Raw genomic sequence first — 17,939 nt, 5'->3', positions numbered from 1 at the left:
ATTCTTAGTTAAACTCCCTCTCTCCTTTCTCCTTCCAAACCCCAGGGCTACTGCAGGGTTGCGTCTACAGCATCTGGGCGCAGGGCTGTCCTCCTGGGTGTGAAGGCGGGGTGCCCGCGCGTGCAGGGACACGGCGATGCCCGCAGGGCTCTGACGTCCGTTTGGGAAGCTCTCTTAGAGGAGTAGAAATCCCCTTGGGCGCCTCTCCGGCACCCCTCCCTCCCCGGACAGTCGCAGCCGCGCAGGTTCTCAATGCCTCCTTTGTACGGCGCCCAGGTCCTGTCCCCTGGGACCAGGCGGCTGGCGAAACAGCGTGGATAAGCAGCTTCACAGGTCTTAAGGCTCGTCCCTCTCGCCCTCCAGATTGAGTTCGTGACGGGCACCAAGAAAGGCACCACGACCAACGCCACAGCCACCACCACCACCACGGCCAGCACGGCTGTTGCAGGTAGAAGGCGGCTCTGCCTCCCGGCCCCACCGCACATGGAGCGAGGGTGACCCTGCCTTGTTTGGGGGAACAGGCGCCCTGAGGATCCGGGCCTGGGGTGGGGTCCTCGGGTCACCGGCTGCCCCTTGGCTTGCTGGGGTGGCGCCCCTGCAGTTTCTGCTGCCCAAGCTCTGACCGGCGGCCTGCTGGCCAGGGACTGTCGCTTTTCGGTTGGGGCGGGTCCTGACCTCTCTCTCGCCTCCTCCCCAGACGCCCAGAAGAGGAAGAGCAAGTGGGACTCGGCCATCCCAGTGACGACGATAGCGCAGCCCACCATCCTCACCACCACGGCCACCCTGCCGGCTGTCGTCACGGTGACCACCAGTGCCAGTGGCTCCAAGACCACAGTCATCTCTGCCGTGGGCACCATCGTGAAGAAGGCCAAGCAGTGACGGAGGGACCCGCTTGGGGCGGCTCGGACACTCTCCCTCCGTCAAGGGCAGGAGCCACTCCAGGACTTGACAGGACTGCCCGCTGGGAGGTGCTGCTGAATATGTCAGGACTGGGACGCGCTCCCCCGATGCCCCCGGCGTGGCGTTCCAGATGGAGGAGGCGTTACTGCGGAGTTGTGGGGCTCTGTGGATGGTGTCCCACACCCCGCGGGGTCTGCCGCCCCATTAAAAGGGCCGCACCCTCACACCTCGGCCTCTCGGGGGCAGCGGCCTCTTCTGCAGTCTGTTTTTGGGCAGATGTGAAAGCTCACGCATCCCCCCCATCTTCCCGGCTGGGGTGTCACCTCAGGGTTGACAGTGGGGTGACAAAGCCTGTGGTACTGCTCAGAGCACTGGGGTCACTCCCAGCACACACCTCTTGGCATGGGCGGGGGGGGGGGGGGTCCAGGGACTGGGAGGACCCCACGTTCCCGCTGTCTGCCACCCTGATGCACAAACCCAGCCAGTTCTCAGGCAGGAACTCTGCTCCCTGGGGGCAGTTGAGCCCGCCTAGGGCCCCTCCTCGGACATACTGTGGCCTTGGAGGTCAAGCCAGTTGCCAGAAGGGCTGGGGTTGATCCCCAACCCACGCAGGGAGGTTGGTGCCTGGCCAGAGGGCTCCGCGGGAGATGAATCACCTCCCGGCCGGCTGGGCGGCGCTCGCTGTTTATAGGAGGCCGGCTCCCGGGAGGACCCTGCGCCCCGCCCTTCCTGCGCCTGTTATCTCTGCCCCACAGCAGCCCTGGGCAGCGCCGGGGCCCGCTGGGCTCCTCTTGGGGCCAAAACAGATTTCCCAGCCCCTGCCAGCCAGTCCGGGTCCGGGGGAAACCGTTTGCCTTTCCTGCTTTTTGGCAGCTCTCCCCCCAGCGGATGCGCTGCGTGTCCGCAGAGGAAGCCGGGCTGTGAAGGGCCGGACTGCTTCCCTGGGGTGAGGGGGAGGTTCAGAAAGCGGGTCCCGAGGCTGCTGCGTGACCAGAGAGCCTGCCGCCCTGCCCTGCGGTCCCCAAGAGAGAAATCAAGTCACACTTGCCTCCAGCCCACAAGCACACACTTGGCATCAAAAGAGATGGGCTCTCTCCCTCCCCACCTCGGAGGAGCCTTTGCAGCCCTGGAGAGAGGGGCCACTGCCCCGAGTTCCCGGGGCTTCCTGCCTGGCCACCCCAGCAGGGGCCCATCTCCTTCCACAAGGGCCTGTGGAGCTTGAGTGGGAGGCAGCGTGGGGCAGGGGGCACAGCAGGAACAGAGCCAGCATCCCTGCTCTGGATCCCAGTTGAAGACAAGTTGTGTTTGGAGTCCTATGGGTTGTGGGCCCTTCCCTCCATAAAGCCTTCTCTGTCAGATCACGGCAATAAAGCTTCTTAAGGTGATTCTGAGGAATCAGTGAGGTGGTTTATGCAAAAGTGTTATGAATTATAGTGTTCCTGTCGTGGCGCAGCAGAAGAGAATCCAACTAGTACCCATGAGGAGACAGGTTCGATCCCTGGCCTCGCTCGTTGGGTTAAGGATCCGGCATTGCCATGAGCTACGGTGTCGGTCGCAGACGCGGCTCAGATCCTGTGTTTGTGTGGCTGTGGCGTAGGCCAGCAGCTGTAGCTCCCATTCGACCCCCAGCCTGGGAACTTCCATATGCCACGGGTGCGGCCCTGAAGAGACAAAAGAGTTAGCTATAAAGTCGTCTGCAGTGTCTGTGTCTGGCCCATCCAGAACCTTCTTGTTTTAGACCAAGGAGGGAAGCAAACTCTAGAGATGATAAAACTGGCCATAGTCACGGCCTTTTACTGTCCTCTGAGCACCTGCCGTCCTTTTGGGTCACTCATGGCTGCCCCCGCCCCTCCCCCCCCCCCCGTGGGCCTCCAGCCACTGGGGCCTTGAGGAATGAACAGTCTGTGAGTCGGGCCACCCAGTATTGGCAGAGCTGTTCCACCTAAAAGCTTTGTGAGTGGGGTGAAGGGCTTTAATCCCGCAGAATTTTGGTTTACTCTCCTGTAAAACAGGATTAGTGCCTGCCCACCTTAGTCCTCTGAGGGCGTCACAGGGGCAGATTATCCGCTGCTTTCCCTGGAGACGGGATGTCCCAGGCACCGGGGCCCGCAGCCCTCTGTCCCAGCTCCCAAGTGCAGTCTGTCTCTGCTGTCTGAACTCGACTCCCGCCCACCTGCACGTCCCCTACTCTCTTCCTAGGGTCCCCGCCTCAGGTGATGGCATCATGATCCCCTAGGGCCCACAGCTGCTACCTGGAACCCTTGCTGTTCCCCACATGTGACAGGTCACTTCAGAAACCCCTCCCCATCACCCTCATTGCTGCCTCAGTCCACAGGTGGCTCTGGCCTCCTCTGCTGGCTTTCTCAGTCCCCCACCTTCCTCCGAGGTCCAAGCACTCTGGCTCTTGCCATCCCCAGGAAGGTCCACTTCAGCCTGGCAGGCAAGGCCACCAGCAGCTCATCACCTCTGCAGCCTCCCCCCGCCCACCGCCGTCCCGCCCACGCCTATGCTTCCCTCCTCCAAACTGCCTCCTCTTTGCCCTTTTGTCCCCCACCTGGCTCGCTCAGGCCTTTAAATCTCAGCCTGATTCTCTTACTCTCGCCCCGACCCCTCCTTGCTGTTTCTCAATGCTCCCACTCTTTTTTTTTTTCTTTTCTTTTTTTGGCTGCCCTGCGGCATTGGAGTTCCCGGGGCCAAGGATCAGATCGGAGCCACTGTCCTGACACATCTGCAGCTGTGGCAATGCTGAATCCCATCCCCAACCCCCTGTGCTGGGAGGGGTAGGAGATCGAACCCACATCCCAGCGCTCCCAAAGCGCTGCCGCTCTCGTTGCGCCACAGCAGGAACCCCAGGACTCCCACTCTCTCGCATCTCTGATGACATTACCGCCTTCCAACCTTTGTCCCCAGGTTGACGGGGGGCTGAAACCACGGTTCTCATAGGAGCAGAAATATCACAATCGGTTGTCATCAACAACACTGTGTCCCAAGTGCCTGGCGAGAGGTGAGTGCCCAGCGACTGGAGGGACAGAGGGAGTGGCAGTCCCTGCCCCCATGGTCACTGGACTGAAGACTCCCAACCCACAAGCCAATCTCATGGCTCCTACCATACTCTGGCCACATGTTGGCAGTTGCTAAGGCTCAGTGATGGTTACACTGTCATATATGTTCAAAATCTCTGTAATTAAAAAAAAAAAAAAAAAAAGGAGGGGTTCCTTTGGTGGCTCAGTGGGTTAAGAACCCAACTAGTATCCACGAGTTGAAGGTTTGATCCCTGGCTTTGCTCAGTGGGTTAAGGATCCAGTGTTGCCGTGAGTTGCAGCGTAGGCACAGACACAGCTCGGATCCCGTGTGGCTGTGGCTGTGGCATAGGCTGGCAGCTGAAGCTCCGATTCCACCCCCAGCCTGGGAAGCTCCGTATGCCACAGGTGCAGTCCTCAAAAGACTAAAAAAAAAAAAAAAAAGTCAAGGGCCATTGAGCCATAAGAAGAATGAAGATTTTGATCTTCTGGAGAGATAAAATGAAAAGGGCAAAGTGCATAGAATATGCTTTTGTGTAAGAAGGGGAGGGAATACAAAAAATATTTGCAGAATTTCCCAGGCCAGGGATCAAACCCAAACCTTAGCAGCAACCCATGCCACAGCAGCAATAGCACTTAGGCACCTTAACCCACTGAGCCATCAGGGAACTCAAAATAAACTTTTCCTTTTTTTTTTTTTTTGTCTTTTTGAGGGCCACACCCACAGCATGTGGAGGTTTCCAGGCTAAGGGTCCAAACGGAGCTGTAGCTGCCAGCCTACACCACAGCTCATGGCAACGCCAGATCCTTAACCCACTGAGCAAGGCCAGGGATCGAACCCACAACCTCGTGGTTCCTAGTTGGATTCATTTCCACTGTGCCATGACGGGAACTCCCCAAACCTTTCATTTTAAATTTGAATTGGAAATTTCAATATGAACTCCATATGACCTCAACAGTTGAGTATGATTTTATGGTCAATATGAACTCAAAAAAGTAAGAGTGTCCTAGCTCTGTCCTTTGAAAGGACCCAGAGGCAGTGTTCCCTAGGGGCCATGGGGACCTGGACCTTGATCTCCAATTGTATCCCCAGGAGAAGGGACAGGGCTCCTTGGAGAGAAGTGGCTGATCCAGAAATCTAAACAGGACAGGGCCAGTTTGTCCCAGAAGGGCAGGACTATAGCCATCTTTTAAAAGTCAAAGGAGTTTGTTTGAAGGGATCTCCCTCTGGCCTTATTATTATTTTTTTTTTGTCTTTTGTCTTTTTAGGGCTGCACCTGCAGCATATGGAGGTTTCCAGGCTAGGAGTCTAATCAGAGCTGTAGCTGCCAGTGGGATCCTTAACCCACTGAGCGAGGCCAGGGATCGAACCCGCAACCTCATGGTTCCTAGTTGGATTCGATTCTGCTGCGCCACGACAGGAACTCCTCTCTGGCCAATTATTGTGAAAAAGGAAACCCCCTTGCTTCCTGTTCCCTGCTGTTCACAACACCCTGAAAACGCTTCTGACTCCAAATGTTTCCTCAGCAAGCAATTCTGACACCAACTGCCTGGAGTCAGCACAGAGCCCGAAGCTGAGGACAGCCCCCTACTCAGAGGCCAACTGCGAGTCTCAGCCTCCCCCGCTTCTAATCAACTGGCCTTAAATTGGGGGTTACCCATGACCCTTCCTCGGGCTCAGTAATTTGCTAGAATGACTCACAGAACTCAGGAAAACAATTTAGAGTCCTGGTTTATTAACAAAAAGAAAAACAACTCACAGAATTCCCATTGTGGCTCAGCAGGTTAAGAACCCATCATAGTGTCCATGAGGATGCAGGTTCGATCCCTGGCCTCACTCAGCGGGTTAGGGACCCAGCATTGCCATAGATGCAGCTCGGTCCTGGTGTTGCTGTGGCGGTGGTGTTGGCCTGCAGGTACAGCTCCAATTGGACCCCTAGCCTGGGAACCTCCAAATGCCTCGGGTGTGGCTGGAACAGCCAGAGGGAAGAGAGCATTTTTTAGGAGCAGTATGGGGTGAGGGGTGTGGCACGTCTGGCTCTCTGGGCCCACCACCCTCCCAGCCCCCACTTGGTCAACAATCTGGAAGCAATCTGAGCCCGCTTCGGTTTGGATTTTTATGGTGGCTTCATTACAAGGCATAATTCATTAAATCATTGGCCATTGGTGATGGAAGGCCATCTCCAGCCCATCCCCCGTCTCTGGAGGTTGGGGGGGGCGGGGCGAGGCTGGGGGAGGGTTGAGACTGAAAGTTCCAACCCACCACGTGGGTGGTTCCCCTGACAACCAGTGCCCCCCAAAGCCAGTGGCTTTCCAGAAGTCACCTCATTAACATAAACTCTGGTGTGGTTGAAAGGGGCTTGTTAGGAATAACAAAAGCCTCGCCTTTCACCTTCACAGCGCCAGAGCTGTTGGAAGAACCATGAACAAAGACCAAATATATATTTATTATACTGCGACATCATAATTGTAAACTATGGAATACATGGAAATCCATTCTCGCATCATATTTGAAAAAAGAAAGGGAAAATATATTTGGATCATTAGAGGTGAATATATTAACTCTTTAGTCTGAAATTCAAAGTTAAAAAAGACTTCACCATCGTGCACTGCTGATGGGATTCCAAAACGATGGCATCGCTGTGGAAAACAGCATGGCTGGTGCTCAGAGACCTAAAAAGAGCCACCACGTGATCCATCCATTCCATGCTGGATTTATAGCTTAAAGTTGAAAGCAGGTTACACCCCCCTGTTCATAGCAGCATTATTATTATTTTTTTGGCCTTTTTTTGCCATTTCTTGGGCTGCTCCCATGGCATATGGAGGCTCCCAGGTTAGGGATCTAATCGGAGCTGTAGCCACCGGCCTACGCCAGAACCACAGCAACACGGGATCCGAGCCGCGTCTGCAACCTCCACCACAGCTCATGGCAATGCCGGATCCTTAACTCCCACTGAGCAAGGCCAGGGATTAAACCCGCAACCTCATGGTTCCTAGTCGGATTCGTTAACCACTGAGCCACGACAGGAACTCCCATAGCAGCATTATTTACAATCACTAAGAGGTGGAAGCACCCCAGTGTCCACTGACAGATGACGGGAAAAACAAAATGTGCTCTGTACACAATGAAATATTATTCCGCCTTCTAAAGGAAGGCAGGCCTGCCACATGCCACACCATCCAAGAAACTTGTGGTCGCTATGCTAAGTGAAATAAGCCCATCACAAAAAGACACACTGTAAGAGGCCACTTTTATGAGGTACAAAGTAGTCAAAATCGTTGGGACAGAAGATAGAATGGTAAGAACGCCCTTTGTGGCTCAGCGAAACGAACCCGACTAGTATCCATAGGCCACGGGCTCGATCCCTGGCCTCGCTCAGCGGGTTAAGGATCTGGCTTTGCTGTGAGCTGTCGTGTGGGTCGAGGACACGGCTTGGATTCCTGCGTTGCTGTGACTGTGGCGTAGGGCGGCAGCGGCAGCTCTGGTTTGACCCCTAGCCTGGGAGCTTCCATATGCTGCAGGAGCGGCCCTAAAAAAGCAAGCAAGCAAGGAAAGAGAATGGTAGTTAACCAGGGGCTGGGGGAAGGGGGGAAGTGAAGAGCTTGTTAGTGGGTACAGAGTTTCAGTTTGCAAGATGAAAAAGTTCTGGAATTCTGTTGCCCAACAATGTGAACATACTTAACATTACTGAACTATATACACTTAAAAATGAGGGTTTTTTTTTTTTTTTTTCTTTCTCAGCCACACCGTTGGCCTATAGAAATTCCAGGGCCAGGAATCGAATCTGAGCCACTGCTGCACCAACGCCTGAGCCTTAATCCTCTATGCCACAGCAGGAACTCCTAAGACGGTAATTTTTTTTTTTTTTGTCTTTTTGCCATTTCTTGGGCGGCTCCCGCGGCATATGGAGGTTCCCAGGCTAGGGGTCTAATCGGAGCTTTAGCCGCCGGCCTACGTCAGAGCCACAGCAACGTGGGATCCGAGCCGCGTCTGCAACCTACACCACAGCTCACAGCAACGCCGGATCCTTAACCCACTGAGCGAGGGCTGGGACCGAACCTGAAACCTCATGGTTCTTGGTTGGATTCGTTAACCACTGCACCACGACGGGAACTCCCATAAGGTGGTAATTTTTGTGTTATTTATTTATGTATTTATTTATTTGCTTTTTAGGGTCACACCTCCAGAACATGGAGGTTCCCAGACTAGGTAGGGGTCCAATCGGAGCTCCAGCTGCCAGCCTACACCACAGCCACGACAACATTGGATCTGTGCCACCTCTGCAACCTACACCACAGCCACAACAATGCCAATCCTTAACCCACTGAGCAAGGCCAGGGATCGAACCCGCAACCTCATGGTTCCTAGTCGGATTCTCTAACCACTGAGCCACGACGGGAACTCCACCACGATTTTTAAAAAACCTTTTGGGTTGCTTTGTAGTAATAGTGTTTTTTTTTAAAGTTCTATAACTCAAAAAGGAAAGAAGCATTTACCCTATATTTTGAAGGCACATAATTCATCCCCAGTTGATAAAGGGAAACTCTGGGTTTGTTTGTTTTTTTTTTTTTTAATTAGAAGGATACCTCCTATTAAATATAGAAACAGGAGTTCCTGACGTGGCTCAGCGATAACAAACCTGACTAGTATACACAAGGACACGGGTTCGATCCCCAGCCCTGCTCAGTGGGTTAAGGATCTGGAGTTGTCAAGACCTGTGGTGTAGGTTACAGACGCAGCTTGGATCTGGCATTGCTGTGGCTGTGGTTGTGGCTGTGGCGTCGGGTGGCGGCTGCAGCTACAATTCGACCCCTAGCCTGGGAACTTCCATGTGCCACGGTTTTGGCCCTAAGAAGACACACATATATAGAGAAAGAGAAAAAAAATCCCTATTCTTCAAACCCCAAAGAGGAACTGATCAAGCAAGGATCAGCAAAACTGTTTTGTGAAAGTTTACTGGGGGGAGTTTCCATCCCTCTGGGCTCAGCGGGAAACGAATTATATGGCGGATTCCTGCAAGATATGCAGCCCACTTGGGAGGCTGGTGCTTTAAACTGTGAGCTCCAGGAAGGGAGCAGGTGGTATGTTTCATTCCTCTGGGAACTCCCAGCACCTGGTCTAAGAGCCCATGACGTGCTTATAAAATGAATAAATGATCAAGCTAATGAGGGAGCGAGCCTGGCCTCACGGGGCAAGTGTGGGCAGGTGGGAGCAGCAGAACGAGGCTCCCAGGCTTCTCCATCCTGTTTAAGGGACTTCAGCTCTTTGGCAAAACCCGCAGAAAGCAATTCCTCTACCTATGGCCCAAGGCTGCAGAGTGAGACAATAGGGTTTTTTGTTTTTTGGTGTTTTTGTAAAATTAATAGGGAGTACAATGCTCCTTAACCCGTTGGGAGCCAGAACCTATTTGGGAATTCAGTGTAAGCAAAGGACCCTCTTCCTAGCAAACCCTCATTGCTATATGAGATACGCCTTGAGTTGCCCACGTGATCTCAGCTGCTTCACTATTTGGTCCACGAGGTCCACATGCAGGTTCCAATTAAGGAAACCCCAGACTCCAAGAAGCCTGAGGGATCTCAGGGCTCATCTTCTTTGTGGGTGTGTGTCTTTTTAGGGCCGCACCTTCGGCATATGGAGGTTCCCAGGCTAGGGGTCCAGTTGGAGCTACAGCTGCTGGCCTACACCACAGCCGCAGCAATGCCAGATCCAAGCCGTGTCTGCAACCTACACCACAGTTCACGGCAACGCCGGATCCTTAACCCACTGAGCAAAGCCAGGGATCAAACCAGCATCCTCATGGATGCTAGTCAGATTTGTTTCCACTGAGCCATAATGGGAATTCCCAGGGCTTGTCTTCTGAGAGCTTCTCTGGGATGGACTTCTCAGCTGGTGCCGGACTCCACTTCCCTATACTTTTTTTTTTTTTTTGGTCTTTTTAGGGCCACACCTGCGGCGTATAAATTCCCAGGCTAGGGGTCAAATTGGAGCTGTAGCTGCTGGTTCATACCACGGCCACAACAACGTCGGATCCCTAACCCACTGAGCGAGGCCAGGGAACAAACCTGCCTCTTCATGGATGCTAAATCTGATTCATTTCTGCTGAGCCCCAATGGGAGCTCCCCCCCTTGTCATTTTTAAAAGGGGCTGTGGCACTGCAGCCTCTGGGCTGGTGTCTCCTTAGGAGGGTGTGTCAGCCCCCGACCCACAGTGGGTGCATATCACCCACTGGAACCCTCTGATGGATGGTGTCAGCAGGCTGCCTTCTGAGGTCCTTCTTCCCAGGCTATACTGGGGGCCTGCTGGAGTAGTTCAAGTTCACAGGGCATGACTTAGCTGCCTCAACCAATCCAGGGCTCCTGCCGCAGACCTCCCAAATCCAGCCTCTCGGAGTTCCCTTTGTGGCTCAGTGGTTAACGAACCCGACTAGCATCCATGAGGATGCAGGTTCGACCCCTGGCCTCGCTCAGTGGGTTAAGAATCCGGTGTTTCTGTGAGCTGTGGTGTAGGTCACTGTGGTGGCTCAGATCCCAAGTTGCTGTGGCTCTGGTGTAGGCCAGCGGCTACAGCTCTGATTGGACCCCTAGCCTGGGAACCTCCATAAGCCGAGGGTGCAGCCCTAAAAAACAAACAAAAAAGCCAAATCCAGCCTCTCAGAGCCCCTGGCCTGTGCAGAGTTCAGACAACTGGGCACAGTGGCCGAGCGGTGACGGTAGCGTGAACAGTGAGTGGGCACTCACTGTCCGGGACTCGTCCACCTCCAGTCCCAGCTGATTCCACCATCCCTCTGAGGTTTGGCATCTGCTTACAGGTAAGAACACTGAGGCTCAGGGAGGGGATGTGACACTCTCATTTGGGTCAAGCCCCCGTCTACTGAGCACCTGCTATGTGCCAGGTACTGAGCTGGGTGCGAGGGATGATGTGCTAGACCGTGTCCATCCTTGGGGTTCAGACGCCAATAGGGAAGAGACCCCTAAACAGATTCTTTCAAACCAATGTGGCAAGTGACGTGAAAAGACGGGTCCTGGGGAACCCATAGCCCAATTTAGGGAACAGGGAGGTCAAGGAGGCTCCCCAGAGCATGTGTGTGACATGGGCACAATGCCTTCATGGATAAGGATGCTAAACCAGGCAGGGGTTGGGGGCGGGAGGACCCCAAGCTGAGGGACCAGCCCTGGTACAACAGTTGAAGCTGCAGGCCATCAAGGTTTGCCACACATGGTTGGCAGGTGGAGCCAGAGAAAGAGACCAAAGTTGAGACCATGGGGCACCTTGAGAGGGCCCGACTTGCACACACTTAACCAGCAGCACTTGAAAGAGGATTGGCAGGGTCAGATGTGTAAACCGGCTTGTCAAGAACAGCTGTAACCGGTCAAGTGCCTGCTCCACGTGGCTATGCTTCACACCGTTAAGGAGGTTTAATTCGCTCGCCTGAAGACACTCAGGGAAGCAGTCCTTGCTCAGATTTCCCTTTCGACACACGTGTGTGCGTTGGGGGCCATCCCTGGCCTCATCCTTCGCGCGGGCACAGAAAAGGGAGGAGATGCGCGCCCTCCATTGCCGTCGGGTTGTGGATCCGGAGCTCTTGATGGCTTCCGAGGGCCGTGGCAAGGACTCCCCGCCCCCAGTCGGGAGTGGAAAGGGTTAGGAGTGCACATCGGGGCTAAGAGGCCACCCCCAGCCCCGGGGTTCACCGGGCACCCGAGTCTGGAGCCTGGAGAGGTGGAGGGGCGCGGCTCCCGGGGCGGGACTGGAGGGGGCCGGGCGGCTCCTCCCCTGCCTCCGCCGCCTTGGGTCGGGGCGCGGGGCCGGGCGCCGCGGGAGCCGCAGCCTTTTCCGGGGGGCGGGCCCGGCGGCGGCAGCGCCCGGCTCCTGCCCCGACAGGTGCGCGCCGCGCGCAGGAATGCGGCGGGCCTGACTCACCAGCGCCTCCTTCCTACCTGCCGCCCGGCCCATAAAGCGGTCCCCTCCCCGCCGCCGCCGCCCGCCGCCCGCCCTCCCAGCCGTCCGCCCTCCGACCGTTCCGACTCGCTCGCGCGCTGCAGCCGGAGCCGCCGAGCGGAGCCCAGCGCGGGCGCCAAGGTGGGTCCAACCTGGGACTCCGGCAAGCGCCAGGGGCGGGAGAGCAGTCGGGGGTCGCGGGCCGCACGCCCCTGCAGTGCCCCAGACCCCCGCGGCTGGGCGTCCATCCTGGGACCTCAGAGGAGAGGGAAGGACTTTGAGTGCGAACCCCAGCCTGGGCAGCCGCGCAGGGGAGCCGATGGGTGGGCCGGGTAGCTTTTGTTTCCTCCGCGCTTCCCTTCCTGAAGGCTGGCGGCGGCTCCTCTATCCCAGCCTGCCAGGGTGTGTCCAGGGGACGACTGGGGGCAAAGGGGCAGGGAGAGCTGGAGAAGGCTCCTGGCAGTCAGACCTCTGGGCTGGAGGAGGGGAGCGGGGGGGAGAGGCCTGGGTGGTGGGTGGGTGCGCTGAGAAGTGAGCAGGAGCCCCTTGGTGGCTCGCGGGCCTACTGGGCTGGGCCCCTCTGGGGTTCCCAAAGAAGGTGGCGGGGGAGCCCCCTAGAGGCAGAGACCCTCTGGGCCTGACTGTGTGCTGCCAGGGTCCATCTGGGGTCTGGGGAGTCCCTGACTCTCTTCTTTGGCCAGGCACACGCCTGCCCTCCTCCCAAAGTCAGCTCAGGGCACCCTTCTTCCAGGAAGCTCTCCTGATCTCCTCCAACAGCCTTGGAGGCTGTGCCCACTGCTGCAACTGACTCTGGGGGCCAGCCCCCCTTTCCCACCCTCTTAGGTCCCCCCCCCCAGCCCCCGGCCCTCAGATTGTGGCGGGGGTGTCTCTAGATGGCTCCCAAGGGCAGCAGCTGTGCTCCTCCTCCTCCCCCACGGCCTTGCCACACCCTGATCCCAAGGCTGGACACGGCTGGTGCAGAGCTCAGACAGCTAGATGTCAAAGCTGAGGGTCTCTCTCATCCTGGGGGCTGAGCAGCATGAGGCGAGCGGGAGGGACAGCGGGGAAGGGGTGTCTGTCTCCTTGGCCTTGATTCCTGTGGGTGATAGAGCAGCAGAGGGCCCAGGAGATGGGCAAGTGGGAAGGGAGGGCGACGTGGAGCGCAAGTGGCCCTGTGCGGTGCAGGGGTCCATGGGGTGGGAGCGACGGTGGGTGCGGGGAGAGCACTGAGATTTTGTTCACGTGGGTCACGGCATATGTCTGAGAACCTGCATGTCCCTGTCCTTGTGCTTGGAAGGCCTGGGTGTGTCGCTATGTGACAGCATCAGGTTGTAGGCATCTACTTCTGGAACGGGACGGGTTCCTAAAAAGGCCCCGCAGCCCGGTGGGACCCAGAGCAGCCTCGAGAGTCTGCCCCACCCGCCGAGGCTGCATCTTCCAATAAGCCCACGATCCTAACTTGGATGTGAAATCTCATTGTCTTTACCATCAACTACTTTAAAAATTTTTTAAACGCAAGTTGAGTTCAGTGAAACCCTGCTGAGTGCATTCCTAGACCCCAACTGCCATTTGAGAGCCTCTGAGTATGGGGGGGTTCTGCACTGCCTGGGTCTCATCTGGGAAGTGAAGATAATGCAGTCATCCCACTGGGTTTCTGTGCAGCTTAAATAGCAATTATGTACGTGGAGTGCTGGGCACGTGCCCACTGTGTGCCCAGCCTGTGGGCACAGGAGAGTGAGTAAGAGCTGGGCTTGGCCCTCCAGTGCCTGTACCTGCGTGTATAACAGTGCCCCTGGGAGGCCTGAGTCTGTAGCCTGTATTGTGTAGCGTGTGGGTGTGGCGCCCATGCCCCAAGGCTGCAGGAAAGTCATTTCCCCAAGAAGCCCCCCGCGGGGCTGGCTCAGGGCTCCCTTTCCCCAGGCCCCTCTTAGAAGGTGGCTCCTGGCTCCTGCCCAGATGGCTCTGCCTGTGGATGTGTGGAAGCTGCTCATGTCTTCTGGGGGCTCCTGCCTTGGAGGGATGGAGGCCATGGCTTCCTGCAGCCCCCACGGGTCTCCCAGGCCCTGGGGCTGCCCACAAGCCAGGGACTGAGCAAGGAGCCAGGGAGCCAGGGCCAGTAGGCATGGCCTGGTTTTCAGCTGCTGCGGGACTGGCTCTAGAGGCCACGGCCTAGCCTTGACATCAGCTCTGCAAGGCCCAGTGACTCTGGCGGGCCCCTTCTCTTCAACAGGTGACTCATCTTTTTATTTCTACCCAGCCACACCTGCAGTAAATGGAAGTTCCAGGGCTAGGGGTCAAATCCAAGCTGCAGCTGTGACCTATGCCACAGCTGCAGCAACCCCAGATCCTTAACTCTGCACCAGGTCAGGGATTGAACCTGTGCTGCTGCGGAGACAAGGCTGGATTCTTAACCTCCAGGCTACCCATCTCTTTTTTTCTCTCTTTTTTTGGCAGCCCTGTGGCATATGCAGTTCCTGGATCAGGGATCAGATTTGAGCTGTAGTCGCAACCTTTTTTTTTTTTTGCCTTTTTGCCATTTCTTGGGCTGCTCCCACGGCATGTGGAGGTTCCCAGGCTAGGGGTCGAATCGGAGCCGTAGCTGCTGGCCTACACCTTAGCCACAGCAATGCAGGATCTGAGCCACGTCTGCAACCTACACCACAGCTCATGGCAACGCCGGATCCTTAACCCACTGAGCGAGGCCAGGGATTGAACCCGCAACCTCATGGATGATAGGTTCGTTAACCACTGAGCCACGACGGGAACTCCTGTAGCCGCAACCTAAGCTGCGGCTGTGGCAATACTGGATCCTTAACCTGCTGTGCCGGGCCAGGGATCAAACCTGTGTCCTAGCGCTCCCAAGATGCTGCTACTCCCGTCGTGACACAGCAGGAACCCCTACCCATCTTTTAAAAGGCCTCAGGGATGTGCCTGTCCCAAGGCTCACTGATGAGTAGAGATGGCTTAAGAGTGAGACAGGAGTTCTCTTGCAGCGCAGTGGGTTAAGGATCTGGCATTGTCGTTGCAGTGGCTCAGGTCACTGCTGTGGCGTGGGTTGGATCCCTGACCTGGGAAATTCCACATTACACGGGCATGGCGGGGGAAAAAAAAAGTGAACCAAAGGCTAATGAGTTTCACACGGTGGCTGGCACTGCGCTGGCACGTGTGTGTGTGCATATGCACCTGCAGGGGCCCTCGTAATCCAGCTCCAGGCTAACTTATGAAGGGGGTGATGTGCTCAGGGGCCCCCAAAACTCAAACTCTGGGGCAGATGGAGGTGGGGAGTAGGCTAGGGGATCCCTCCTCTGATGGGCCAGGCAGCAGTTGCAAAACTTAGCTGAGTGCAACAAGCCATCTCCTCTCCTGCCCCAGACGGTGAGGTGGGGGTCCCCCCCTCCTGGCCACACCCCCTCACCAAGGGGCGAGTGGGCCAGACAGAGAGCAGAGAGGACAGCAGAGGCAGGGTCCTCCAAGGTGGTCCACCCCTGTGGCACCCTCTCAAGCGAGGCTCAACTTTCAAGGCACTGCCCTCCCAAGCCTGGCCATTGGGTTCTGAAAGGCCAAGGCAGGGTAAGCCCTGTTGTGCCCTCTAGGAAATCTGTACCAGGCAAATGAGACAAGCTCAGAGCCTAGAGTCAGTAGCAGGAGGGTGGGGGTCTCTCTGGGGAGGGCACAGGCCTGCAGGGCATCTGGCTCCTCCAGGGATGGCAAAGAAGGAGGCAGTAGGAAAAAAAAAAAGTCCAGGGCCCAGGGCCCTGCCCTCGCAGGCTGAGTGGCCTTGAAACATCCCTGGAGTTCTCAGAGCCTCAGTTTCTGCACCTGTGCAATGGGAATGGTGGCGCTCCGACAGGGGCCCAGTGAGCTCACTCGTGGATCAGAGCTGTCAGGCGTTGTATATCAATTATTGCTGTTACACAGGAGGAAGAGGATGGCAGGGCCGAGGCGCAGCCCGTGGACCAGCCTGCTGCTGGCAGCCCTTCTGAGTGTCAGCTTTCCCGGGGACATGGGTGAGTTGGAAACACCCCTCTCAAGTGAGGCTCAACTTTCAAGGCACTGCCCTCACCCAGGCCTGCTCACGAGTGTCTTACCCAGACACTCACTCAGCTGTTCAGCAAACAACCACCACCCACTTTTTTTGTTGTTGTTTTGTCTTTTAGGGCCACACCCACGGCCTATGGAGGTTCCCAGGCTAGGGGTCTCATCGGAGCTGGAGCTTCTGGCCTACACCACAGCCACAGCCACGCAGGATCTGAGCCAAGCTGCATCTTCGACCTACACCACGGCTCACGGCACCGCCGGATCCTTAACCCACTGAGCAAGACCAGGGATCGAACCACCAACCTCATGGTTCCTAGTCAGATTCGTTTCTGCTGCTCCACGATGGGAACTCCCTCACTGTGATTTTAACTGAACAAAACCAAAGGGAATCCCACTCTTTGGAGACACTGGAGTTTGACCTCATTTGTTTACTGAGGACTTACTGTGTGCAGGGCTTGGGCTGTGCACTGAGGACCCAGTGATAAACAAGACAGGCGGGGATCCCTTCTACCCTGGGGGGGAAGGCAAGGGGGCTGGTTACGTTGTCCCTGCCAGCAATGGACCAGCGCCTCCGTCTCAGCCCCCACCCTCCCTCCCTCCAACTTCAGTGGATAGTCTGGGCTTGAGACCTGGCTCTGCGGGTTTCTAGCCGTGTTACCTGAGGCTGACCACATACCCTCTTGGCTTCCGCGTCCTCCTCTGTAAATCGGGAGAGGATAGGAGTTCCCGTCATGGCGCAGTGGTTAACAAATCCGACTAGGAACCATGAGGTTGCATGTTCGATCCCTGGCCTTGCTCAGTGGGTTAAGGATCTGGCGTTGCCATGAGCTCTGGTGTAGGTCGCAGATGTGGCTCAGATCCCACGTTGCTGTGGCTGTGGTGTAGGCCAGCGGCTACAGCTCCGATTCGACCCCTAGCCTGGGAACCTCCATATGCTGCGGGAGCGGCCCTAGAAAAGACAAAAAAAAAAATCGGGAGAGGATCCCCCCTTTCAAATGAGGTCCATCTCAACGGATCTGCTCATCTCTGCTCCCCAGCCAACCGCTGCAAGAAGGCCCAGGTGAAGAGCTGTACCGAGTGCATCCGTGTGGACAAGGACTGTGCCTACTGCACGGACGAGGTGAGCTGCTGCAGCCGGGGCCAGCCAGGCCGCTCTGCCCCTCCCCGAGGCTCTGGCCAAGTCCACACTCGCAGCCCAGCCTCAGGCTGGGTGGCTGTGGAAGAACAGGCCAGGGTCAGGAAAACCAGCGGGAATACATCCAGGGTTAGGACAGCCGGGGGATGGGCACTGACCCCCTGACCCCCAACCCCCCTCCCCTCTCCCTCCTGCCAGATGTTCAAGGAACGGCGCTGCAACACCCAGGCAGAGCTGGTGGCTGCGGGCTGCCGGCTAGAGAGCATGGTGGTCATGGAGAGCAGCTTCGAGATCACAGAGGTGCCCCGAGCGGGGGTCAAGGGAGGTTGGGCCGTCGGTGGGGTCCGCTGTGTCCCCTGGCTGAGCTGAGGGTTCCCCATCAGATCTGGAGAGACCCTCCAGCTGGCTGTTCCCCCCCTGCCCTGGACACAGGAAACCCAGATCGATACGACCCTGCGACGCAGTCAGGTGTCACCGCAGGGGCTGCGGGTGCGGCTGCGGCCGGGCGAGGAGCGGCACTTCGAGCTGCAGGTGTTCGAGCCCCAGGAGAGCCCCATGGACCTGTACATCCTCATGGACTTCTCCAACTCCATGTCTGACGATCTGGACAACCTCAAGAAGATGGGGCAGGATCTGGGTACAGTGTGGATGGAGGGCGTGGCCCCAGCCAGCGGGCTGGGCACCTGCTCAGGGGACCAGGGCTCAGGATGACTGCACCCACTCCTCAGGGAACAGGGGTGGCATCTGAGGGCCCCAGGCACTCCTTCGTCCCCTGGTCGGGGGAGGGTCCTGTCCAGACCCCAGTAGCCACTTGCGAGTACCCAGGAGGCCCAGGCCAGTGGGCCCTCCTGTCCTGACAGGGAGGGTACCGGCTGCCATGAACCTGAGGTTAAATCCCAGCTCTGCA

General features: G+C 56.9%; 3 protein-coding genes across 7 annotated transcripts in view; all 3 read left to right on the top strand.

Moving 5' to 3' along the window:
• SAP30BP (SAP30 binding protein) overlaps window positions 1-2,285 on the top strand; it is a 37,508-nt gene extending 35,223 nt beyond the window's left edge. For both annotated transcript variants that reach the window (XM_047758221.1, XM_047758223.1), the window contains 2 exons: window positions 364-448; window positions 698-2,285. In XM_047758221.1, coding sequence (XP_047614177.1) covers window positions 364-448; window positions 698-879 — 267 coding nt within the window. In that variant the 3' untranslated portion in view covers window positions 880-2,285. The remainder of the gene's footprint in view (window positions 1-363; window positions 449-697) is intronic.
• A 3,646-nt stretch (window positions 2,286-5,931) lies between these two features.
• LOC125114992 (proline-rich protein HaeIII subfamily 1-like) lies at window positions 5,932-12,195 on the top strand. The gene is made up of 2 exons (XM_047758692.1): window positions 5,932-5,936; window positions 11,547-12,195. Exons 1-2 carry the CDS (start codon window positions 5,932-5,934, stop codon window positions 12,193-12,195), a joined length of 654 nt encoding a protein of 217 aa, XP_047614648.1.
• Window positions 11,846-17,939, top strand: part of ITGB4 (integrin subunit beta 4) — a 34,425-nt gene continuing 28,331 nt past the window's right edge. For 3 of the 4 annotated variants that reach the window (XM_047756577.1, XM_047756576.1, XM_047756574.1), the window contains exons 1-5: window positions 11,846-12,000; window positions 15,778-15,866; window positions 16,935-17,017; window positions 17,231-17,332; window positions 17,465-17,669. In XM_047756577.1, coding sequence (XP_047612533.1) covers window positions 15,788-15,866; window positions 16,935-17,017; window positions 17,231-17,332; window positions 17,465-17,669 — 469 coding nt within the window. In that variant the 5' untranslated portion in view covers window positions 11,846-12,000; window positions 15,778-15,787. The remainder of the gene's footprint in view (window positions 12,001-15,777; window positions 15,867-16,934; window positions 17,018-17,230; window positions 17,333-17,464; window positions 17,670-17,939) is intronic. The other variant, XM_047756578.1, reaches the window with a different exon arrangement.

The sequence above is a fragment of the Phacochoerus africanus genome, chromosome 14, assembly GCF_016906955.1.
Source record: "Phacochoerus africanus isolate WHEZ1 chromosome 14, ROS_Pafr_v1, whole genome shotgun sequence".
Classification (NCBI taxonomy): Eukaryota; Metazoa; Chordata; class Mammalia; order Artiodactyla; family Suidae; genus Phacochoerus; species Phacochoerus africanus.
Note: the sequence above shows the minus strand (reverse complement) of the source record. Positions and strands in the feature narration are given on the sequence as shown.